This window comes from Geotrypetes seraphini, chromosome 8 (genome assembly GCF_902459505.1).
Source record: "Geotrypetes seraphini chromosome 8, aGeoSer1.1, whole genome shotgun sequence".
In the NCBI taxonomy this organism is placed as follows: domain Eukaryota; kingdom Metazoa; phylum Chordata; class Amphibia; order Gymnophiona; family Dermophiidae; genus Geotrypetes; species Geotrypetes seraphini.
The window spans coordinates 22,411,944-22,437,349 of record NC_047091.1 but is presented as its reverse complement, the minus strand read 5'-3'; the positions used below and the strand labels follow the sequence as shown (position 1 = coordinate 22,437,349).

The following is a 25,406-nucleotide window of genomic DNA, read 5'->3' as shown; positions in this document are numbered from 1 at the left end:
TGCTTTTTGGAACAGTTTTCACATTTCACTATATAATTAGCAAAACTGATAATTAAAAAAGGTTACATGTTATTGTCCAGAACTGTAATTCATTGGAGTCTGTTCATTTATCATTAGTTTACTATTACTTTTAGATGAATTTAGGACGTTTTGGTTTTGTGGAGGTCTCGTACCCTCTAACTTTCCATTTGCTGTTCTTTTTTCTGTCAGATACATGATTTCTGCAAGCAATATAAGTAAATAAATGAAATTGCTTTCTTGTGTGATCAGAGTACACATAATGAATGTATTAACTTTGTCATTTGAATTATTCTTTTCATAGGCATGTAAAGTCTGCTATAAGATTTATATGTATACTTACACATGTATTCCAGGGACATAGTTTGACAGGGCAGTGGGGCAAAGCTTCAATGTATGAAATAGTAGTGTACATCCATGAATTTATCCCTTCAGAGCAGGTGTAAATTTGTGTGCTATCCAGGTAGGATCTTATTGCTTTTTTTAAATAGACAGATAGGTGCCTAGGTAATCGTCATAAAAATGGTCTCTCTCTCTCGTTGCTTTTGACCTAGGAACCCTTTTGAAAAATTAATCTAGAAATACGTATGCTGTGAACCTGTCTCAGAATGCAACATCTTGTTTTAGGCTCAGGAGCAGTATAACTTTCCTTCTTGTACACTTGATTCTCACTGAATGTTTTTATATTGTTCACACAAGGTTGTTTTTTTGGGTTTGTTTTTTTTTTTTTTCATTTTCCTGTTGGTTGCATACTCATCTGTTTGTTTTCCTCCTACATCAAGGTCCCAAGTGTAGAAACTACCTAGAATTGAAGTAGTGTTCTGGTAAAGCATTTGGAACAGTTATTGTCAAAGTGAACTGAGTGGTTTCTATTGTCCTATTTAATATAATATCAAATCCCATTCACAGGTCAAATGGAAGAAGGTTCTCGGGCACCGCTGTCAGCACGTGTCCCAGAAACAAATTTCAGGGTAAGGAACTTTTTAGCATCATTTAGAAGTGTGGGGGGGAAGGGTGTGTGTTCAGGAATAGTGTTCTAATTTTTGAAACCAAAAAGCAAAAAAACCCCCAAACAAACATCCTTTCCTCTTCTTAGAACTGCTGATTAACTTAATATCCGATGCAAATATGGATAGAAAATGCCTAGGACAGGCTTAACATAGCTGTCTGACTTTAATACCCCAGTTATTCCCATTATGCTTGGATGTCACTAAGGCTGTGACGTTGTAGGGATTACAAACTGGCATGCTGCACACCTTAGCTGAAAAGAACTCTTGGAGATGGTGGAGGCAGGTGAGAAGTACCAGAAAAGCAGATGATGCATGACTTCTAGGGTGAGCAGTTCTCAAAAGACAGGGAATCGCACCACAGAAAGTATTGCTATGGTATGAGGCTAGCCCCCTCCATCACTAGTTTCTGTGCTGGGATTTAAAAGTAAGTCCCCATTTATGCAGGAGGCAGTTGTCAAATCAGTGGTAAGATCTGCAGCAAGAGTCTTGCATGTTTGGTATTGACACCTGCATACCTGGATCTCCTGTGCATCTTCACCATTGGCAAAGATCAACCACCTTGGTGCAATTGACACCGCCAGCATCAAAGGCTTGGGGATTGGGATTACCTGCACATGAATTGTTAGGTGGTTCTTTATTAGCCAGCAAGGGTACAGTAACATCTGAGCATAGAAATGAGAAATTATGGCAGATAAAAGCCACACAGCTTATCCAATCTACCCATCCATAGCAGCTAATACTTTTTTATGCAACTAGTCAAGAAGGTAATTGTTAGAGTTCTTCGGGTCTTGCCTTGTCTGAGTAAGTGGAATTGATGCTTTAGCCATCACGCTGAAGAAAGATATACAATTGCTGAAACATCAGTTCCACTTAGTTGAACATAAGAAGACTCAGACAGCCTTTTCTATGATATGTCTTCCTCTTGTGAGGCCACTGTTGAAAGTATTACAGGTCAACTGCATCTGCTGCAGGTAAGTTTGCTAGCCATTTACTCTGCTCGAGGCCTAGGGAGCGAGCTTGGCAGTCAGTTATTGTTGGACACCTGCAGTACATAAACATAAGTAGTTAATAACTGCTAATATACTTCTGAAAATGCTCCAAAACCAGAATACTGCATAGAGAGGGGTATAAACAGCAAAGGAAGGATATCTTGAGGCCCCACTTGGAGTATTGTGTTTGGTTTTGAAGACCGAATCTTGCTAAGACTTTGAAGTATTTAAGAGAAAAAAGACAAAAATGTTATGGGGTTTGCACCACAAGATGTACGAGGAGAGATGTAGCCTGAAGATATATGCCCTGGAGGAAAGGAGTGTGATATATTAAGATGTATTAATATACAAGCAAACTTTTTCTAGAGGAGAGAACTACAGAACATGAATTTAGATTGTTGGGTACTTTTTTCATGGTAGACACCTGGAATACCTTCTTGTAGGATGTGATGGAGATGAAAACGGTAACAGAATTAAAAAATGTGTGGAATAAACATAAAGGAATCCTATCTGGAAGACTTGGAACCAAGCAAACATAGCGATAATTAGATGGCAAAGCCAGTTCCAGGCAGACTTCTATACTACATGTGCATGTTTGATTCATCCTTGCTACAGTATCACATCATAGCTTATGAATTTATCTTGTTGGACAGACTGGATAGACCATACAAGTCTTTATCCCAGGACAAGCAGGCAGGTATTCTCACTAGTGGGTGATGTCATCCGACAGAGCCCTGATACGGACGTCTCACAAGCATGTCTTGCTTGAAGAAACTCAGAAGTTTCGAGATGCCTGCACCGCGCATGCGCCAGTGCCTTCCCGCCCGATGGTCCGGGCGTGTCTCCTCAGTTCTTTTTCTTCCGCGGAGTTGAGAAGTTCAACTTCAAGTCTGCGCCCATTGAATCTGTTTTTTGCCTTCTATATTGCCGCGGGTTGGGTTCTTTTGGCTCTCCCGTGCGTTTGTTTCTTTCTTTGATTTCTTTTTTCAAAAAAAAAAAAAAATAATAATTTTTTTCTTCTGACACCGGGTCGGCCGCGTGGCTGGGGCCCCGCGCCTTCGACATTGCGGCGGAGCTTTTCCGGCCTATGTCCCGGCCGATCACCGGTTTTAAAAAGTGTAGCAAGTGCCAGCGCGCGATTTCGCTCACGGACCCGCATCGACGCTGCCTCCAGTGTCTGGGTCCGGATCACTTTCCGAAATCGTGCCGGCCTTGCTCCACTTTGACGGCGCGAGCGTTTAAGCGCCGCTGCCTGCTGTGGGAGTCCATGTTCAAGATGGAAGCTTCGTTGGATCCTACAGCTTCGACATCGACTGGTGCTTCGACTTCGTTGACGAAGCCCTCTGCCTCCCCGGTTGCTTCGGGCCTTCTGAAACCGGCCTCGTTCACGCCGGTTTCGGCCTCATCCTCGGCGCCGGTGCCTTCCTCTGTCTCTTCGGAACAGGTACCAACCCCCATAGTTCCACTGGTGGTGCTTAAAGTGCCGAAGGCTGGCAAGCAGAAGCACGCTGCACCGAAAGAGCGCGGAGACCGTGCGGAAGGGCACCCGTTTGGTGCGGATCCCTCCATATCGGCTTCGTTGAAGTCCCTTCTGGAGGCTCAGTTTGTGGAACTCATGCACCCCGGCTGATTGCCTCGATCCAGGGTGAACTCCCTTAGTGAACTGCCTCCTTTGGAGCCTATTACTCCGCCCCATGACACAGTGTGGCGTCCACCTTCGAGGCCTCCCAGTCCTGGGCATAGCAGGGGGCAGGACGAGTTCTTCCGGACCCCCTATCAAGCCTGGGCGGCTTCTGGAGAGGCACCAAATCTTCCACCTCTTCGATCGACAGCGTCGAGTCCTATCTGCTCCTTGGAGGCTTCTGGGGACCAGTATTCTCACAGGCGGGCTCGATCCCCGTCCAGACATCGAGAAGGGCATCAATCCAGACATTCTTCGAGGCATTCCTCTCGACACTCGACAGTCTCGCCTCAGAAGAAGTTGCCCTGGATGGGGTATTCTGCTTCGGCTGGGTCTCCTCCTCCGGAGCCGGAGTTCGAGGACCCTGAGGTTTTTTATTCGCCCTGTTGTTCACAGGCCTCGGTGGAGCCTGAAGCCTCGACTTCGTCGAGTCCTTCTCGAAGACCGGCGCTGGCGGACCAACTGTCTTTTTCCTCATTTCTAAGACAAATGGCGGATGACATGGACATTACTCTCGATGCAGGGTCTCGATACTCGAAGGAATATCTCGATACCATGCACTTGCCTCGTCCTCCGGCCGAGTCCTTGCGTCTGCCCTTGCACAAGCTCCTCGATCAGACCTTCATGAGGTGCTTTGAGTCTCCTTACTCTATCCCTGCGGTCCCTGGAAAGTTGGATGCTCGGTACCGCACGGTGCATCATAAGGGCTTCGAGGGACCTCAGCTTTCTCATCAGTCCCTCTTGGTCGAATCCTCGCTCAAGCGGTCTCATCCAGGCCAAGTGTATGCTTCTGTGCCTCCGGGCCGCGAGGGCAGAACCATGGACAAGTTTGGGCGACGCATCTATCAGAATGCTATGATGACGTCTCGAGTCCTGAATTATAATTTCCACTTTGCCACCTATTTGGAATTTTTTCTGCCTGTGCTACGAAAATTCACGCCGTACATAGAGTCCCAGGCTCGATTTGAGTTTGAGGAAGTGGTTGCTTCGCTGTCCCAGCTTCGTCTTCAGTTGATGCAATCGGCCTATGATGCTTTCAAGCTCTCGGCCAGAGCAGCGGCCTGCTCTGTGGCGATGCGCCGTTTGGCCTGGTTGCGGACCATTGACATGGACCCGAATCTTCAGGACCGCCTGGCGAACGTCCCGTGTGCTGGGGCGGATCTTTTCGACGAATCCATCGAGACAGTCACGAAGAAATTGTCTGATCATGAAAAGTCCTTCCAGTCCATTCTTAGGCCGAAGCCTAAGCCTCAGCAGTCTCGACCCTCTCGACCGCCATTGATCTATCAGCGGCGTTATCAGCCGAGGCAAGCTCCGCCTGCAAGGCAACCTGCGAAGCGGCAAAAGTCCCAGGCGTCTGCTGTCCCTAAGGCTCCTCAGCCTTTTTGACTGTCTCGTCGAGGGCATAACCAGTCTCGTTCTGCATCCCCCTGTTTTTCCCATCGGAGGGTGCCTCCATCAGTTTTACCATCGTTGGGAGGCCGTGACCACCGACCTCTGGGTCCTTTCTATCATCAGGGAGGGATACTCTCTTCAATTCCATCGGGTCCCTCCGGACCACCCTCCAAGAGAGTATCCTTCCAACTTGACACAGACCGCCCTTCTTCTTCAGGAAGCCCAGGCTTTGCTCCGGCTCCGGGCCGTCGAGCCAGTCCCTGTGGACCAACACAACCAGGGGTTTTACTCCCGGTACTTCCTTGTTCCGAAGAAGACGGGCGACCTGCGACCCATTTTGGACCTCAGGGTCCTCAACAAATTCCTAGTCAAAGAGAGGTTTCGCATGCTGACCCTTGCTTCTCTCTACCTCCTCCTCGAACAGAACGACTGGTTATGCTCTCTGGATCTCAAGGAGGCCTACACTCACATTCCCATTCATCCGGCCTCTCGCAAATTCCTCAGATTTCGGGTGGGTCAGCTGCATCTGCAGTATCGAGTGCTTCCATTCGGTCTGTCTTCGTCTCCCAGAGTCTTCACGAAGTGTCTGGTAGTGGTGGCCGCTGCACTCCGGAACCAGGGTCTTCAGGTATTTCCCTACCTCGACGACTGGCTCATCAAGGCTCCCTCGGCATCGGGGGTCATCTCGGCGACCCTGTCCACGATTCTGTTCCTGCAGAGTTTGGGATTCGAGATCAACTTTCCCAAATCTCATCTACAGCCTACACAGTCGCTCCCCTTCATCGGGGCGGTCCTGGATACCATACGTCTCAGAGCATTCCTTCCTCCTCAGCGCATGGATGCTCTTCTTCATCTCTGCCAGTCTGTGTCTTCTCGCCAGTCCATCTCAGCGAGACACATGATGGTCCTCCTGGGCCACATGGCCTCTACAGTTCATGTGACACCGTTGGCCAGACTCCATCTCAGAATTCCTCAGTGGACCCTGGCATCTCAGTGGACTCAGGTGTCGGATCTGTTGACTCGACACATCATTGTCACTCCTGCTCTTCGGCAGTCTCTACTTTGGTGGATGACCTCTTCGAATCTATCCAGAGGTTTGCTGTTTCATTCTCCTCCCCACCAGAAAGTTCTCACAACCGATTCCTCGACCTATGCGTGGGGAGCGCATCTGGATGGGCTTCGAACTCAGGGATTCTGGACCGGTGCGGACCGCCTCCATCAAATCAATCTTCTGGAGCTCAGAGCCATCTTCAATGCTCTTCAGGCGTTTCAGCATCTGCTTCACGACATGGTGGTCCTCATTCGCACGGACAATCAGGTCGCCATGTATTATGTCAACAAGCAGGGGGGCACGGGCTCGGCCTCCCTCTGCCAGGAAGCTCTCAGAGTCTGGGATTGGGCGGTTCGCCACAACGCCTTCCTCAAAGCTGTCTACATTCAGGGGAAGGACAATGTCTTGGCAGACAACTTGAGTCGGCTGCTTCAGCCTCACGAATGGACACTCCATTCTACACCCCTTCATCAGATCTTTGCTCAGTGGGGGACGCCTCAGATAAACCTCTTTGCGGCTCCCCACAATTTCAAGCTGCCTCAATTTTGCTCCAGGATCTACACTCCTCATCGCCTCGAGGCAGATGCTTTTCTGCTGGATTGGGGGAATCGCTTTCTGTAAGCGTTTCCTCCATTTCCTCTCATACAGAAGACTCTGGTCAAGCTGAAGTCCGACCGCGCCACCATGATTCTGATTGCTCCTCGGTGGCCCCGGCAACCTTGGTTCTCCCTTCTACTTCAACTCAGCAGCAGGGACCCAGTCCTTCTTCCAGTGTTTCCTTCACTGCTTACTCAGCATCAGGGATCTCTACTTCATCCCAACCTGCAGTCTCTCCACCTGACAGCTTGGTTCCTCTCAACGTAACTCCTCACCAGTTTTCCCAGGCGGTGAGGGATGTCTTGGAGGCTTCCAGGAAGCCTGCTACTCGTCAATGCTACTCCCAAAAATGGACTAGATTTTCTTCATGGTGTGTTTCCCATTCCAAGGAGCCTCAGAGAGCCTCCCTATCCTCTGTATTGGACTATCTTCTGCACCTGTCTCAGTCTGGGCTCAAGTCGACATCTATATGAGTCCACCTGAGTGCTATTGCGGCTTTCCATCAGCCTCTGCAAGGGAAACCTCTCTCTGCTCATCCTGTGGTTTCCAGATTTATGAAAGGTCTTTTTCATGTCAATCCTCCTCTCAAACCTCCTCCAGTGGTTTGGGATCTCAATGTTGTCCTTTCTCTACTTATGAAACCTCCTTTTGAGCCTCTCAACAAGGCTCCACTAAAGTTTCTCACTTGGAAAGTGTTTTTTCTTGTGGCCCTCACGTCTGCTCGCAGGGTCAGTGAGCTTCAGGCCTTGGTGGCGGACCCGCCTTTCACAGTCTTCCATCATGACAAGGTGGTCCTCCGCACTCATCCAAAATTCCTACCTAAAGTGGTCTCTGATTTTCATCTCAACCAATCTATTGTACTTCCGGTGTTTTTTCCAAAGCCTCATTCTCATCCTGGAGAATCAGCTCTTCACACTCTGGACTGTAAACGTGCTTTGGCTTTCTACTTGGATCGCACCAAACCACACAGAACTGCTCCTCAACTATTCGTCTCCTTTGATCCAAACAAGTTGGGACGACCTGTATCTAAGCGCACCATCTCCAACTGGATGGCAGCTTGTATCTCTTTCTGCTATGCCCAGGCGGGATTACCCCTTCCCTGTAAGGTCACCGCCCATAAGGTCAGAGCAATGGCAGCCTCTGTAGCCTTCCTCAGATCGACACCGATTGAGGAGATTTGTAAGGCTGCCACTTGGTCCTCGGTTCATACATTCACCTCTCATTATTGTCTGGATACTTTCTCCAGAAGGGATGGACAGTTTGGCCAAACAGTGTTACAAAATTTATTCTCCTAAGTTGCCAACTCTCCCACCGTCCCATTGAGGTTAGCTTAGAGGTCACCCACTAGTGAGAATACCTGCCTGCTTGTCCTGGGATAAAGCAATGTTACTTACCGTAACAGTTGTTATCCAGGGACAGCAGGCAGCTATTCTCACATCCCACCCACCTCCCCTGGGTTGGCTTCTCTGCTAGCTACCTGAACTGAGGAGACACGCCCGGACCATCGGGCGGGAAGGCACTGGCGCATACGCGGTGCGGGCATCTGGAAACTTCTGAGTTTCTTCAAGCAAGACATGCTTGTGAGACGTCCGTATCGGGGCTCTGTCGGATGACATCACCCACTAGTGAGAATAGCTGCCTGCTGTCCCTGGATAACAACTGTTACGGTAAGTAACATTGCTTTATCTGCCGTCATCTACTATATTATTGCAATCAATCTTCTTTTGATTCTGTATTTTGTAATAGCATTTTATGAGCAAGAAATAGCTGTCTGTATCAAACAGTAAACCAGCAGCAGCATCTGCAGGGGCAGAATTTCTCTATCTGCTTTGCCTGTAATGATCAGACTTGACTTTCAGTTTTATGGCCTGCTCTAGAACTAGATTGACAAAGATTCATCATATTAAATTCCTCATTATCCCTCCAGATCAGTCCAGAAGCATGGCTATCTGCACTCCTTCCAGCATAAGGAAGTGAGAACCTACTGGTTCAGGGCTTCATCCTCTTATCCAACTTTGAAGCAGTCAGAGTAAGATTGCAGACTGAATTACATGAAACTTAATCCCTCTAAACCTGATGCAATATTTTCTTCACTTCTCTCCCCCCAACCTCCATTTCCATTTTTCTTACCTAATATTCATGACACTAATATTCTTCTTAAAGTTTCTTAAAATTCTCAGTATCCTGTTTTGATAACTTTCCTTTCATAAACAGATCTCTAATGTTGTTAGTACAGTAAAATCTTTTTCACCCTGAAGTAGATATGTTTCATCTACCTAATGCTTAAACTTGCTTCCTTGCCCTCATCATTTCAAAAATAGATTATTGTAATTCCCTATTTCATTGTTCGTTGCTTACCCAAATCAGAAGATTGCAACTCATTCAAAATACAGACATCAAATTACTATTTGATAAAAAGTATAACCATGTCTCTCTTCTTTATTCATTTCAGAGCACTGGCTTCTGATAGTCTTAGCAACTCCCTTTTAAATACTTGACCATTGTCCATCAGATCCTATATTCTGGCTTTTGGGTTGTTTTTTTTTTTCATTTTCCTGTTAGTTACTTTAAATTGCATGCTCCTATAGTCTCCTTAACATATCATCTTATTTTCCCCTGGACTGAACTATCCTTTCTGAAATTCAAAAGCACCCTTAAGACCTACTACTTTACTCAGGCCTTTTTGCTGAATTGACATTTCAGTTATTGGTAATGGCATGATACCTCATGTTTTATCCTCCTTTTGTCCCTTTATCTGCTATAAAGATTATAACTTCCTTTTTCCTATTTGTTTCTTTTCATTTTGTTTGTGCAACCTCATCAATTATATTGATTGTGAAAGATGCAGATACCCGACTTAAGTATAACTCGTACTTAAGAATGCAGTCACAGCTTCATTGCATTTCATTGAGCCGTATTTCTAGTAGCATAGACTCCCATACTTCTGTAGCAGATTCAGGTATGATGCATGGCCATATTAAGAACAGTGTGTGGTTGTGAATGCTGAACCTTACAGGGGAAAACTGGTAGAGACAGTTGGCCCTTTTGTCAGCTGGGAGCAGAGGGAAGCATTAAGAATCTTAAAATCTACAAGTTCTGAGTTACATACAAATCTGACTTAAGAACTTTCAAATTATAAATCGATCAAACAGCTGGGTTTTTACTAATTTTCAAAAAGTGAGATAAGACGCATGCATAAAGATATTACCCAACCAGTCATTCATTCTGCCAGCTTGAAAAGCAAGGGTTCTATCAAAAAATCTTTTATACCTACAAGCTTTTACTGTTGGAAAAGTGAACAAATGAATTCGACGTGTGGATCTGTTAGAACAGTCCAAGGAAAAATGTGAAGCCAGGTAGGCAGGTGCCATACCAAATAGTGATTTAAAACAGATACAAATAAATTTAAATAAAACTCTTGCCTCAATTGGCAACCAATGCAATTTTTTAAAATAAGGACTAATATGTTCCCATTTTTTCAAATCAAAAATCAATCGAACTGCTGAGTTTTGAACAACTCGAAGTCTATTAAGGGTTTTCTTGCAAGTTCCCAAATAAATAATATTACAATAGTCCAGCATACTTAGTATGGAAGACTGAACCAACAAATGAAAATGCATCGAAATATTTTTTTAATGGTTTGAAGTTGCCATAAAACCAAAAACATTTTTAAAATAATTGATCAGTATGTTCTTCTAAAGTAAGATGTCGATCCAACGTCACTCCCAAAATTTTTATTGTATCAACTATATAGAAATCTTGACCATTCAAGAATATCGATTGTTCCTTAATTTTGTCATTGGGACTTGCCAGAAAAATCTTAAGTTTTTTCTTTTCTTTTTTTTAAATTCTTTATTCATTTTAAAACTTTCATCAAGTGTACAAATATTCATAATAAACACAATTAGTCTGAGCACTTGAACATCTTATCATTATAACTTATCATTATAAATTATAAGTAGAAATGTAACCCTCACCCCACCCTCCCTCTATTCATTATAAGATCATATATTTGAAACCCTCCCCCCACCCAAAACTAAATGGTGTATAATTAATAGAAAAATGGCATCTAATCATGACAGAAAGATGTTAATGGCTCCCATATTTTAATAAAATTTTTATAATTTCCATTCTGTACCGCTATTGATCTTTCCATTCTATATATATGACATACTGAATTCCACCAAAAATTAAAATTAAGCCTACTATGATCTTTCCAGTTATTAGTAATATGTTGGATGGCAACTCCAGTCAAAATCATTTAAAGTTTGTTGTTACACACTGATATCTGACTCTTTTTTTTCTCATAGACATTCCAAATATCACAGTATCATAAGATAACGCTACATGGTTTTCCAATAAACAATTTATTTGATCCCAGATTGAGTTCCAAAAGGCTAAGATATGGGGACAGTAAAACAAAAGATCTTAGTTTTATCGGGATTGTTTTAATTTAAAATTCATCATCCACTGTCCAATATGGTTTAGAATGGAAGATAAATGTTTTATAATCTCAGGTGTCAAGTTGGTAAGGGGAATAACTAAGATAATATCGTCTGCATAAATATAAAATTTCACTTTTAAACTATGCAGCTGGTTTCCTAGTGAAACAAGATAGATGTTAAACAACATAGGAGATAAGGTAGAACCCTGAGGAACTCCACAAGGGTTTGTCCAGTAACGTGAAGACTATCTTCACCATAAACTTGATAAGATCTTTTTGTTAAAAATCCCTGAAACCATTTTGAAACATTACCAGAAATTCCTATGGATTCCAGACAATTGATCAAAATTACGTGATCAACTAAGTCAAAAGCACTACTCAAATCTAGTTGCAAAACCAATGCACTTGTGCCTTGACTAAATAGGCACAAGAGAAAATCTTAACAACGATGTAATAACTGTTTCAGTAATAAAACCAGTTCGGAAACCCGACTGATTGTCCTACAATATACTAAATTTTTCCAAATATGTTACTAGCTCTTGGTTAACCAAGCCCTCCATCAGCTTAGTAAACAAAGGAATGCTAGCAATTGGTCGATAATTGGATGTCAGAGAGAGAAATTCCGTAGGATTTTTTTTATAATGGGTGTAATCAAAATATGACCTAATACTTCAGGGAATGTACCACTCTGAAGTAGAAAAGAAATCCAATCGTACAGCTTAGCTTTAAAAGTGACAGGAGCAACTTTCATAATATTTGACTGACAACAATCTAATCTACAATTCAAATTTGTATACTTATGATAAAATTTACAAAATTGATGCCAACTGGAAATAGGAAAATTATGCCAATGCATGTCTACTCTAGGTTCTCAATGCATTGGGCAACAGGAAAATTCAGGTGATTGTTAGCAGGAACTGATAGTTTGGATCTTAAATTATGAATTTTGTTGTCAAAAAAACTCGGCCAAAGCATCCGCAGGAACATCTCTTCGTATCATAAAGATTATTGACCAATTTGAAAAGATTTTTACTATTTGTCGTACCAATTTTTTGGGCATAAAAATGCATACGTTTCTCTCTAATTAATTCACTTCCCTTTTTCTACACCTGCTTTTGTTCAACTGGTTTATTCTTGTATGATTGTATGCATTGACTTTTGTAATAAGTTACCTGCTAAAAGTCTTAACCCCTTCAATGGGTTCAAAATGGTGCTGCTCAGCTTTTGACAAATTTTAGTATGTTTTGGTATATTAACACCTGTTCCCTCTTCTTTGCTCTGGTTCCCTGTTAAGTGCTGTTCTTTTAAGGTGCTGGTTTTAGTGTTTAAGATTCAAGAGATTGCACCTAAGTGGGGATTTTGTTTTTTTAGGAGACTGTTAATTTGTTGTTTACAGTCCTACACATTGTTTTTTTTTTTGTGGGGGTTTCTTCCTTTTGCGAGAGCTTTTCAGCTTGATTTTGTGCGTTTCCATGCATATTCTTGCTCTTTGGCTTTTTTATGGCTCAATATTCTTTTGTCTGTCAGACCGATGATTTGTGGAATTTTGTAGAAATACTAAAACTTTTTGGTTCCCTTTATTTGTTTGAGGAAGATTTTGAGGGCTTGGAATTTATAATATTTATATTATTAGTTTAGTTGATGGCACCAAAAAACAACATGTAAGTGTTTTGTTAGTTTATAGTTTATTTTATTGTATATATACTTACTGTTTTATTGTGTGTGTGTATGTAATTTTTGTATAAAGCAACGAGAAGAGGGAATGAAAGTACACACCAAACAGTACCAAGGGCCTCGTAGATTGGGATTTTGAATGATCCCACATGGTACAGAAGAGAGCTCTGTTCTAGCAGAAATGTATTTATTTGTTCATTTTTATAGCCTGTCCTCCCCAGACGCTCAGAATGGGTTACAATAAAATAAAATTAGGTACTTAGAAGGCTCACAATCTAGCTAAAGTACCTGAGTAACAATTATTAAATAGTGAAGATATAACAAAATTCAATAACAAATAATATTAATTATAAATGTTAAAAAATATAATAAAAAAGATTATCTGTTTATATTAAGTTTTGTCCGGATTGTTTTTTGAGGAGTTAACACAATTTTGCTAATAAAGTTATATGAACCCCTGATGCCAAAACACAGCCTGTGTTGGGTCATTCAATAAAGTGAACTCTGCTATCCCATCCGAATCTGAAGCCCTTGGTGCTGTTTTTTTTAGTCCACTGTAATTTTTGTATCCCATTCTGGCCATTATTGGGGAAGTGGGCTAAATATGTGAATGAATGGATAAAACAGTCTAGTGTAGTAAGGTAAAGATCACTTTTATTCAAATGAGCCTGAAGCAGCCATATTCTGGCTCGTCTGTATCAGGGGCATGAACAATTGTCTAAAAACAAATTTAAGTTAAAATCATCGCTAAAAACCATACAAACAAAACATATATAAAAACATACCATACTGAATTAGTTATGCATAAATATGTAAACAAAAATTTTAAAACAATTACAAAAAGTGTATGAATGAGAATGTATAAATAAAAATATAGTACTTCATTGGTATCATCCTGTAATGCAGGGGTCTCAGAGTCCCTCCTTGAGGGCCACAATCCAGTCGAGTTTTCAAGATTTCCCCAGTGAATATGCATGAGATCTATGTGCATGTACTACTTTCAATGCCTATTCATTGGGGAAATCCTGAAAACCCGACTGGATTGCAGCCCTCAAGGAGGGACTGTGAGATCCCTGCTGTAATGTGCAATTTAAAAAAAAAAAAAGAAGGAATTGTTGCATGTACCCTGTTGCCTTATTTAATTTTTCTTCAAGTAGTAAAATCGTGTAACAGACATGTTCCAATTATAGTCCTGAAATGAGTTATTCTCAGAGATCAGGTGGGTATATTTTCTTATGGGTTGTCATCCATACAACCCGGTACAGACACTGCCAAGTGCACTGTCATTTTAAATCTTTAGGCAATGCAGACGCCTTCCTGCCTGACGTTGGCATTTAGGATCAACAGTTCTAAGTTTTCTGCAGAAACGAGAAGCTCTTTCTTTGGTCTACTACTATTTATAATTTCTTTAGTGCTGAAAGACATATGCAGTGCTGTACATTTAACTTGTAATAGACTGTCCCTGCTCAGAAGAGCTAACAATCTAATTAGGTCTGTCATAGCATCAAACTTTGAAATTTTTTTTAATGCCTTCCTGATATTATTTTATTGTTTTCTTTATAATTTTTGATTTTCAGTATTTTGTTCAAGTTTGTTTAAATTATGTCAGTTTTTCCATTTTTGACCTTCTGGCCAGTTAAAGGGTCTTTTTTGACCCAGGGAATGTCGACATTTTTCGGTACACTTCTCATTTGCGCTCACCAGGCCATCGAGCCTTTTGACTTCACATTGGCTGTTTTCTCCACCATGTCAAAGAGGGTGCCAAGTGGCTTCTAGACCCCCATAATTGATATGTTTAGTGTCTAGATCCAGACTTTGGGATATTCATTGTGAACTCTGTCTGCGCATACAAAAGATGTCACTGAAAGCCTGACAGATCCAGTGTGATAAAACCTTTTGGTTCAGTTTCGACATCGAACATGGCACGAGGATTAAGCACCCAACCTGCACCAGCATTGGTATCGACACCATGTGTACTGACACTGCATAGAGAGCTGTCTGCAGAGACATTGGGCTGTCTGCAAAGACAAGATTCAACATTGTTGTAATCTTTTGTTTTATGTCTAACCTTTTTTGGGTTCCAGGTTCAGGTCTCAGAGGCAATGGGAAGTAAAATAATGAAACAATAGCCAGGAGTGATTTGGAAAAGGTATATTATATAAAAATAGGCTTATTTCAGAGATAGAGCATATATTAGAGTGGTGTTCCACAGGGCTCGGTGCTCGGGCCGCTGCTCTTTAACATATTCATAAAAGATCTAGAAACAGGGACGAAGTGTGAGATAATAAAATTTGCAGACGACACCAAACTATTTAGTGGAGCTCGGACAAAGGAGGACTGCGAAGAATTGCAAAGAGACTTGGACAAACTAGGGGAATGGGCAGAGAGATGGCAGATGAAATTCAATGTTGAGAAGTGTAAACGACTAAGATTCATCCAGAACACCGCCGTCCACCTCATCTATGGGCTCAAAAAGTCAGACCATATCAGCCCTTTCTATAGAAAACTTCATTGGCTACCGTTTGAAGCAAGGGTTATCTTCAAATTCGCCTGCCTCTGCTTCAAAACCCTAACTGGCTCAGCCCCGATATACCTGTCACGCCACTTCGCCTTTCCAGGCTCTAACCGTACACGCAATGCCCACCTGTTTGCCTACCCCTCCCCAAAAGGATGCATCTACAAAAGATTCTTCGACAAAACCTTCTCTTTCCAAGCTGGCAAATGGAATGACTGCTTGACCACCCTCATCTCTCTTGCCCCAACTTATCTATCCTTCAGGAAATCTCTCAAATCATACCTCTTTGATAAATTCCTCTAACCCCCGCCCTCCCAACCAAACTACTAATCCCAACCTCGCCTCCCTCCCTACCCTTCCTCCCCCTCTTCCCCGGTTGTTTTTCCTTTCCCCTTTCTGCACCCCCCTTGCAACAGTTATTGGATCATTTTGTAATTGCCACTGGTTTATACCATACACTTGATAACTAATTCTCTGTACCTTCATTGCATATGTACAGTTCTCATCTCCTTGTAAATTGCTCTGAACTGTTTTCTGATATTCTGTAACTTCGCTGTAAATGTACAGTCTCTTAACCTGTAAACCGCTCTGAACTGTTTTGTGGTATTGCGGTATACAAAAATAAAGTTGTTATTATTATTATTAAAGTATTGCATGTGGGAAGCAAAAACCCGAGGTATAATTATACGATGGGAGGGCTGTTATTGACTGAGAGTACCCAAGAAAGGGACTTGAGGGTGATGGTGGACATGACAATGAAGCCGACGGCACAGTGCGCAGCTGCCGCTAAGAGAGCAAATAGAATGCTAGGTATAATCAAGAAGGGTATTACAACCAGAACGAAAGAAGTTATCCTGCCGCTGTATCGGGCAATGCTGCGTCCACATCTTGAGTACTGCGTCCAGTATTGGTCACCGTACCTTAAGAAGGATATGGCGTTACTCGAGAGAGTTCAGAGGAGAGCAACACGACTGATTAAGGGGATGGAAAGCCTTTCATACGCTGAGAGATTGGAAAAAAGAGGGGATATGATAAGAGACTTACAAGATCATGAAGGGCATAGAGAGAGTAGAGAGGGACAGATTCTTCAAACTTTCAAAAAATAAAAAAACAAGAGGGCATTCGGAAAAGTTGAAAGGGGACAAATTCAAAACAAATGCTAGGAAGTTCTTCTTTACACAGCGTGTGGTGGACACCTGGAATGCAATTCCAGAGGACGTTATAGGGCAGAGTATGGTACTGGGGTTTAAGAAAGGATTGGACAAATTCCTGCTGGAAAAGGGGATAGAGAGGTTTAGATAGAAATTTACTGCACAGGTCCTGGACCTGTTAGGCCGCTGCGTGAGCGGACTGCTGGGCGCGATGGACCTCAGGTCTGACCCAGCGGAGTCATTTCTTATGTTCTTACTGTGTATGCCTGAATGAATGAGGTTGGAGTTTAGAATGTGTGTGTGTGAGCAGAGAAGAGTATGAATGAATGAACTGTGAGTCTGAATGGGTAGGTGTGAAGGTGTGAGGCTGAAGGAGGAAGAGAAAGAAGAGAGGCAGGGGGTTGAAGCCTGTCTCTGTAGATTTGAATTCTCTGTTCTAGTATTTTCCAATATTTATGACAAGGAGGTATGACCCTTCTGGAGACCAGGCTTATGGAGCCATTCTGTCCAGGTGCCTTTGTTCTACTCAAGCATCTGTCTTTTATCATATCTCTTGAAAGTCCAGGACTTGAGGATACTCTCAAGTAGTAGGCAAAATGTAATGCCATGGGGACGGTTCACTTAAGAAATTTAAGAAGCATAAACATTTCTCCTCATCTAGATATGAAATGGTGTCCACTTCAACGCATAGTAAGTGTTGACGTACTGTGGATCACGTCTCCTTCCAGGTGTACCTCGATATCAAGGTCTCCTAGGCCTAGACAACCAGCACCTCACTGCTTCCACAGCGAAGTCTCTTTCGGTTAAGACACTGACTCTTCAGGAGGAGATCTGGGTTTTGCTCAAAGAAGAGCTTTCGGTGCTATTATAGATGTAGTCTTCACAGACTTTAAAGGTGTCCATGTCTGCCTCAGCCCAACCCAAGAATATTTTGAGGTGTCAATTGAGGATGAGGTCACACGCCTGCTCAATATCAAGCATCAAGGTTGGCACTGACACACTCAACGCATGTGTCATCATCAGCAGAGGAGTTATCTCCCGGGTCAGAGCATCAACCCCTGCCTTGATGCTCCTCGACATATAGTTCCTGATTCCCCTAAGAAGTAGTTTGAGGAGTCTGACTATCTCCAAACACTTTGATGGGGATCTGCCATATTTGTTAGCAGAGGAATCTTATGACATGCTTTTTGATCCTTCTCTTCAGCCTCAGAGGCAAAAGTCTGCCAGAGAGCATTTTTTTTTTTTTTTTTTTTTTTACTGTCTGTTGGGTGGATGGGTCATGCCTTACCCATTAAAATGAAGACAGAGGAAGAACCTTGCTCTGAATGTTTAGAGCTTCTTGACTATGTGTCTTCTCTAAATGACAAAAACCAAAAGAAACTGCAGAACTGATGTACAAGATGCTGAAACTTTTTATTAAAATCAGTAAAATGTCCAATGAATGGTCCACTATGATCTTAAGTGTAGATCTGACATGGTCCGTGTTTCGAAAAACACTTCTTCCTCAGGGGTCCAAGATCTTCTATCTCTGTGGACTTGGGCAACTGATCATGGAATACTTTTCAGAGCAGTTTATTTAGCGGGGAAGCAGATAAATGTTTAGATTTCTTCAGCCTCATGAATGACCTCTCAACACGTCTCTTACATCTGATCTTCTCTCATTGGGGAACATAGATCTCTTCACTTCCCCTCAGATGCCACTAACTCAGAACAAGGAGTGTCTCCTTCATCCCAGCCCCTGCTCATTAGCACCAACAGTGTGGTTTCTTTCTCTGAACAAATATATTCATACTGCCTTTCGGTTACATTATCTGCTGTCCTAGATGCTTTAAGTGGACATGATTTTCTTCTGGTTTGCATTGTATTCTCTGGAACTTATCGTCTTCCCACTTCCATAAATACTGGATTACTTTTTTTTTTGTCTTATTTTATTGACATGATGAACATTCCAAAAATTGCAAGTGAAAACATTCTTACAGCTAGTAGAACCATCCCCTTGAATGACGTCACCCACATGTGAAAATTTATGCCTTTATTCTCAGAAAACACCTACTACAGTTAAGTATCTTGCCATATTCGTTTACCAAAAAATGCAATTAAAACCCAGCAATACTAATAGTAACTCATTGTATACATTTATAGCAATTATTACTTCTATGAACAACATGTTCTTAAAATCTTCATGTTCTGCAGCTAGATAAATCAAAAACATACATTACCAAGGTTTTATTTCCTGAGCTAGAAAAATGCACTGAGGGTCTCAGTAAGGTGTAGTGGCTGCTGTGCACGCTTGTACGTACCATTGTTTTTGCCAAGTTCAAGATGTTAGTCCACACTAGTGCTACTGGATGATATCATCCACCAGCATGTCTAAGTTTTACCCTGCTGGCTCCAGGGAACTACACTTTCTTCTCCTTAGTCATCCCTTGTCATTTCTGAAGGAGCTCTCAAAGGAGCATCTTCTCCTTTTAGTATTGCCGGAGGAGCAGCAGCAGGACTACTACTACTTATTTCTATAGCACTGAAAGGCATACGCAGCACTTTACATTTAACATTCTATAGATGGTCCCTGCTCAGAAGAGTTTACCATCTAATTTAGACAGACAGGACATCTTGGGGTTGGAGTGTTTCTAGCAGAAGGAATTTTATGGAGTGAGTTAAGAGTTGAAAGCAGTTTCAAAAAAGTGGGCTTTTAGCTTGGGTTTTAATACCGCTAGCATGATGTATTGACTCTGGCAGCCTTTTCCAGGCATACGGTGCGGCAAGAAAGAAGGGACGGAGTCTGGAGTTGGTGGTGGAGGAGAAGGGTACAGATAAGAAAGACTTACCCAACAAACGGAGTTTGCAGAGGGGGAAGCATAGGGGGAGATAAGTGATGAGATCTACTTAGGGACTACAGAGTGAATGCATTCCGAAACGGATGGGGAGCCAATGAAAGGAGAGGAGAGGGGTAATGTGAGCAAGGTAACTCTCGTGGCATGAGTCATGCAGCAGAATTTTGAACGGATTGAAGGGGAGAGAGATGGTTGAGCTAAAGACCTGAGAGAAGTTACGTTGGAGTAGTCTTAAGTGAGAGGTGATGAGAGTGTGGATAAGGGTTTTGATAGTGTGCTCGGATTGACAGCAGCAGAAGAGGATCCAATGCTACATACACTGAAAGTACGATGGGAGAGATAGGAAGAAACAAGGACAGTGTGTCGAGCAGTAGGTGGTGGTCAACAGTATCAAAGAAGATCGAGAAGGATGAGGATAGAGTAGTGGCAGTTCTACTCTTGTAGTTTCCCTATAACAGCAGGAAGAGACATGTATTTTGCTAGTATTTTCAGAGTAATATAAAAAGCTATGTTGATATGTATGAAATTTGGTCTAAATATGGTATTTTATCAGATATATTTATTTTATAAGCAATTTTTAACTAGGTTACATGAACTCTCTATAATTGTTCTACAGTTAAACATTCAGCTTTTCTAACACTTGCACATTATACATAAAATGTAATATCTAATTTTGTTCTGTTAGGAGTCTAACTATTCCTTCAGCAATAAAGCATCCACTGGTGAAAATCTGGGTAATTCCTTTATGTCAAATGTCAGAATAAAGGAGGAACCTCTGGATGATGAATATGACAAAGCTTTGGCACCACCACCTGGATTTTTAGACAAGATTAAAGATGAACCTGAGAACTCTGAGGTAAGAAATTTTTATTTTTTGTACTGTACATCTGTAACTGACCGAACTGAGATATGCAAAATAAGTTTTTTAAAATAAAATTTCAATACTCTTATTTACAGGAATATGGCCAACCATCCAAACCTCAAGAAGGGGAGCTAAAAATTAGTGCGGTATTTTCAGTTAGTGGCAGTCCTCTGGGTGAGTTTTAAAGGGTGTTTCATTTACTTTCTAATACAATTTTGCACCTTAGCTGTCAAATCTGATGCCTATTGTAGACATTAAGAAATGCTGTTTCCAGTGCAATAGGTGAAAAATTCTAGACAGTAGGTTATTTACATCACTTTGTAATCCTTGAAAAAAGCGATTTTTATCAAATATGAAAAAATTTCCCTATAGCTGCGTGCTACTGCAGAAGGAATCCACTCCGGATTTTTTACTCTGCCTCTGTTGTACTTCACTGGGCTCTCTAGCTCCACCTACAGATCTTTCCTTCTGCACTCGTGCCTGCAGGAGTGTTCTGCTCTCCCCATTTTATTATTTTAATTTGATGTAATTTTGTTCCCTTGTTGGGTAATTAGAGCTTGGAGCAATTTTGAAGCTCTGCTGGTCTATAGCTGACAGGCCGATCCCACTGGGTACATGTTAGCCAGCTTGCATAGTTTTCTCTGGAGCTCAGGGCCATCTCTGTCATGGTCTCACCTCCTGTTAAATAGGGGTTGAGCGCAGGCTATTAGGTGCTCTTAGGAAGTTTGGTGGAGATTCTCAGGGTGCCGGCTACTTTGTCACACTTCTGCCCTTCCTGGTGTGCATCCATTTGTCCACAGGGGTGGGGGTGTAGTCAGACATAGGAGTCTGTCTCTTTGGAACTTTTTTTGTACAATTCTGAACAGCAGAGAATTAAAGAGGAAGTTCATACTAAGACTGTATCATTGTGGTCCTAAATCAACAGCCAAGTCGATGAATTTACTAATCCTTTCTATGTAAATTATGAAAGCCACGTAATGTATCTTATTGCTATCTGCAACTCTGGGTGAACTATTATGTAAGGTGGAGTCCAAGAATGAGGCCTCAGATGCCCATACATCAGAGTCTTACTGGCAGCCTGAAGATCAGCCTCCATGGCATCTGTAGTGTTACTCCTTTGGACATGTCTTCAATTATCCCTGCCACTGTGCTTGTGCTGCCTGACCCTGGTCTGGGGGATCCTGAGGCGGATGTCTTGCTTGCTGACCCCTTATTTGCAGGTGCAGCGCTTCCCAAGATGGGAGATTGGGGACTGTGTGCTTGGTCTGTGGCTCCCTTTGAGGTTTTTGGAGCCTGGAAATGCTCTCACCATTCTGCGCTTATTTGTGTTTGCGGCTTTGCTGGACCTTATTTCTGCATCTCTGAAAGAGTTCTTTTTGGTCACTCAGCTGGCTTCATCCTCTTCTTCCTCTGGCTTTTGCAGTCTGCTACCTTCCCATGGCATCCTGATATGTGTGTTCTAGTCTCGGAGCAGTTGATACTGCAAAGGGTGCTCTGAAAATTGCTAGAGCTATGTCACTCTGGTATCCTCTGGCACAGGAGTGTCATCGGCTTTTGTATCAGTCCAGGGTGGATTCATTGGTGGTGTAGGTGGATAAACGCACCTCACTTCCCAGTATGGGTGATGTAGTGTTAGAGGATATGCAGGAACGCCGGGTGGATGTGGTCCTCAGGATCATACTTGCGATATTGGAGGTCCTGGGCTGGATTGTTAACTTCAGGAAGAACCATCTGATGATCACACAGTCACTGGGATACCTGGGAGTTCTTTTCAACTCTGCTGTGGGCATGTCTACCTGCCAGATGCCTGCTAGTGGGAACCTGTGTGCCCAGTTTCTCCCCTCCTTCAGTTCTGTTGGCATGGGATATCTTCAATTTTTGGGATACTTGGTTCCCACACTGGATGTGGTTTCTTGGGCGAGGGTGCACTGACGACATCCTCTTCTGCATGCTTTGCTCTCTCACTGGGCTCTGCATTAGGATGCCTTGCAGGGCTATCTTCCTTGGACTCTGGAAGCACGAGCAAGCATGGATTGGTGACTTCTTCCGCAATTGCTCCGCGGGAGCGTTCTGTTACACTTTACCTTCTGGATTGTGGTGATGTCGGATGCCAGCCTTCGAGGCTAGGGAGCCCTTTACAATTGTTTTCTTGTTCAGGGGAGTTGGACACCCTCTCAGCAAAAGTGGTCACTCAACCAGTTGGAGCTCAGAGCTATTCAGCTAGCTCTAGTGAGATTGCAGAAGACTCTGGATGACCAAGAGGTCAGCATCTTCTCCGAAAACGCGACGGCAATAGCCTACATCAATGTAGGGATGTCACACAGGAAACACACACACGCAGTCTTAGAGTCGGGATGGAGGCGCTTCCTAATGGATGGTCTCTCACCCTTTTATTGAGAATCTTAGCTCCATTAATTTCTTAGCTAATGCTCTACAAGGTTATAATTTCATCATGCATTTACAGTAAGGATTATAGCAAGGTAATTCATTTGTTTACATATTTCATGTGCTTCTCAAAGCTACTCTCTCAAGTGACATAAGAATACATCATAACAGTTACAATAAAGTGATTTCCTTTGTGTACACTTCTGATATGTCTAAAATCTTACTATGGCATGTGACAGTCCAAAGGTTATTATGCATGCTTCTTAAGCCTCTCGGGATTAGCCTTAAACTCAGGACCTGCTTTTGCACGTAGGCAGGGTCTGATCTTAAACAAGATAAGGGATAAGATAAAGGTAGACTTGGGTCAGGTTAATATGTGACAAAAAGGGAGGGGGGGGGAATGCCTCAGCATTGTCACAAGGTGCAAGCATTTTCCTTGCTTTTAGAATATCAACATGGCAGGAGGGGAAAGAGAATGAGAAAGGATTCATACTTCCACAGGGCCTCAGATCCTCACACAAGGCCTAAGATCTTCACACAGGGCCTAGATCAATGTGCTGACCTGGCCTGTGTTCAGACCTTGCCCTGGATCAGAACTTACCAGACCTCCATCCCTACACATCAATCACCAGGGAGAGACAAGGAGCACTGCTGTGGCTCAGGAAGCCCGCTTTTTTGTTCATTAGACGGAACGTAACTTCCTAGTGTTGATGGCAGCGTATGTGGCAGGAATAGACAATGTTCGAGTGTGTGACTTAGTGGTTAAAGCTACAGCCTCAGTATCCTGGGGTTGTGGGTTCAAACCCATGCTGCTCCTTGTGACCCTGGGCAAGTCACTTAATCTCCCCATTGCCCCAGGTACTTTAAATAGATTGTGAGCCCGACGGGAAAGACAGGTAAAAATGCTTGAGTACCTGAATAAACTCGTGTAAACCATTCTGAGCTCTCCTGGGAGATCGGTATAGAAAATTGAATAAATAAAATTTGAGCAAACTTCAGCAGACAGATTCTGGATCTGAGTAAATGGGCCCTGTCCGCAGTGATGTGCTGGGGTCGGGCCCATTTCTACCTCATGGCCTTGGCAAGAATCAAGACAGTGGATCATTATTTCATTTGCAGATCTGAGCCTGGAAGAGAGGGGTTCGATGCTCTGGAGCAGCTGTGAACTCTGGAGATTCTCCTGTATGTCTTTCCTCCTTGGCCGATGTTTGGATCAATTGACAGATCACGGCCCATCTGGGCCATGTTGTTCTGGTGTCTCCAGTTTGTTCTCGTGGACTGTGGTACGCAGATCTGATGCATCTATGTAGGAGTTTCAGCCTTCAGCTGAGCGACCTTCCGGGTCCTCTTACCGCTGAGTTCAGTGTCCTTGGAGGTTCCGAGTCCCTTTGCTCTTATGGCATGGCTCTTGAGCACGCAGCCTTAGAGTATAGGGATATTCTGCTATAGCTGTAGATGCTGTTCTCAAGTAAGAAGTCATCCATGTTTTCAGCTTGCACTAAGGCATGGAAGACCTTCCAACGTTGGTGTGTCCAGGACCAGGTGATACTTCAATCTCACTGATTCATTCCTGCCTTCAGGCTGGACTGGATAAAATCTTCTCTGTGGCTTCTCTTTGGATCCTGGTGACCAGGCTCTCTCTTGTTTTTAGATCCTGAAAGCATTGGTTCTTGTGGACGTCTCATCTTGCTAATTTTCTGAAGGGAACTCTTCATGTCAGACTGCTAGTTAAGCAGCCTTTCCCTTCTTGGGACCTTAACCTGGTGCTATCTAGCCTTACCAAGGCTCCTTTTTAGCCCTTTTGAGATGCTTCCTCTTGGACTTGATGCTCAAGATTGTTTCTGGTTGCCATTCCTTCGGCATGATGTATGTTGGAATTAGAGGCTTTTTCTTGCTAAGCCCATTTCCTCTGTATTTTGGAGGCTAGGGTTTCCCTTCAGATGGTTTCTTTCTTCCTGCCAAAGGTGGTTTTGACTTTTCCTATTATTAAGGAAGTGTATTTTCCTGGATTTCAGTCTATAGGTTCCAGGACACAGGATCACCTGTTGAAGAAACTGGATGTGAGCAGAGTTCTGTGTTCTCAGGAGGTCACCAATGAGTTTTGTGTCTCTGACCATTTGTTTGTGCTGACTCATTCAGGTAAGCAGGGCACTCCCACCTCCAAGGCCACAATTTCCAAATGGATCCTTAGGTCCATTTTGTCAGCCTACATGCTTTCAGGGAAATAGTCTCCTGTTTCCGTCAATGCACATTCTACCAGGAGTGTGGCTTCTTCATGGGCCAAAGCCTGAGGAGATTGGCGGAGCGACGATGTGGTCTTCTCTTCACAAGTTTACCAAATTCTACAGAGTGGTCATGGCGGAAAGACAGGACTCTTCTTTTGGGTCTTCGGTCTTAAGGGTTGACAACAGCAAGCCCACCCTAGCTTTTTGGGGGATTGCTTTTCTACGTCCCTACTGTCTAGAGAATGTCTCACCTATTGCACTGGAAAAAGAGATTATGTACTTATCCTGGTAAGCTTTATTCCAGTAGATGGGTGAGACATTCTAGACTCCTGCCCAGTCCTTTCTGCGCCTATCTACTGTTTTCAATCTGTTTTATGCTTCTCCAGGTTAACTCTTGGATGCCTGTCAACCCTTGTGGTCTGGGAAGAGAGTGTTCATTATGTAAGATCTAAATCAGGGGTCCCCAAAGTCCCTCCTTGAGGGCCAAATCCAGTCGGGTTTTCAGGAGATCTATGTGCATGCACTGCTTTCAATGCATATTCATTGGGGAAATCCTGAAAACCTGACTGGATTCG

General features: G+C 43.1%; 1 protein-coding gene across 2 annotated transcripts in view; it reads left to right on the top strand.

Moving 5' to 3' along the window:
- The window catches only part of ZMYM4 (zinc finger MYM-type containing 4), a 157,293-nt gene that overhangs the window by 31,146 nt on the left and 100,741 nt on the right, over positions 1–25,406 (top strand). For both annotated transcript variants that reach the window (XM_033955236.1, XM_033955235.1), the window contains exons 4-6: positions 928–989; positions 20,045–20,215; positions 20,317–20,395. In XM_033955236.1, coding sequence (XP_033811127.1) covers positions 928–989; positions 20,045–20,215; positions 20,317–20,395 — 312 coding nt within the window. The remainder of the gene's footprint in view (positions 1–927; positions 990–20,044; positions 20,216–20,316; positions 20,396–25,406) is intronic.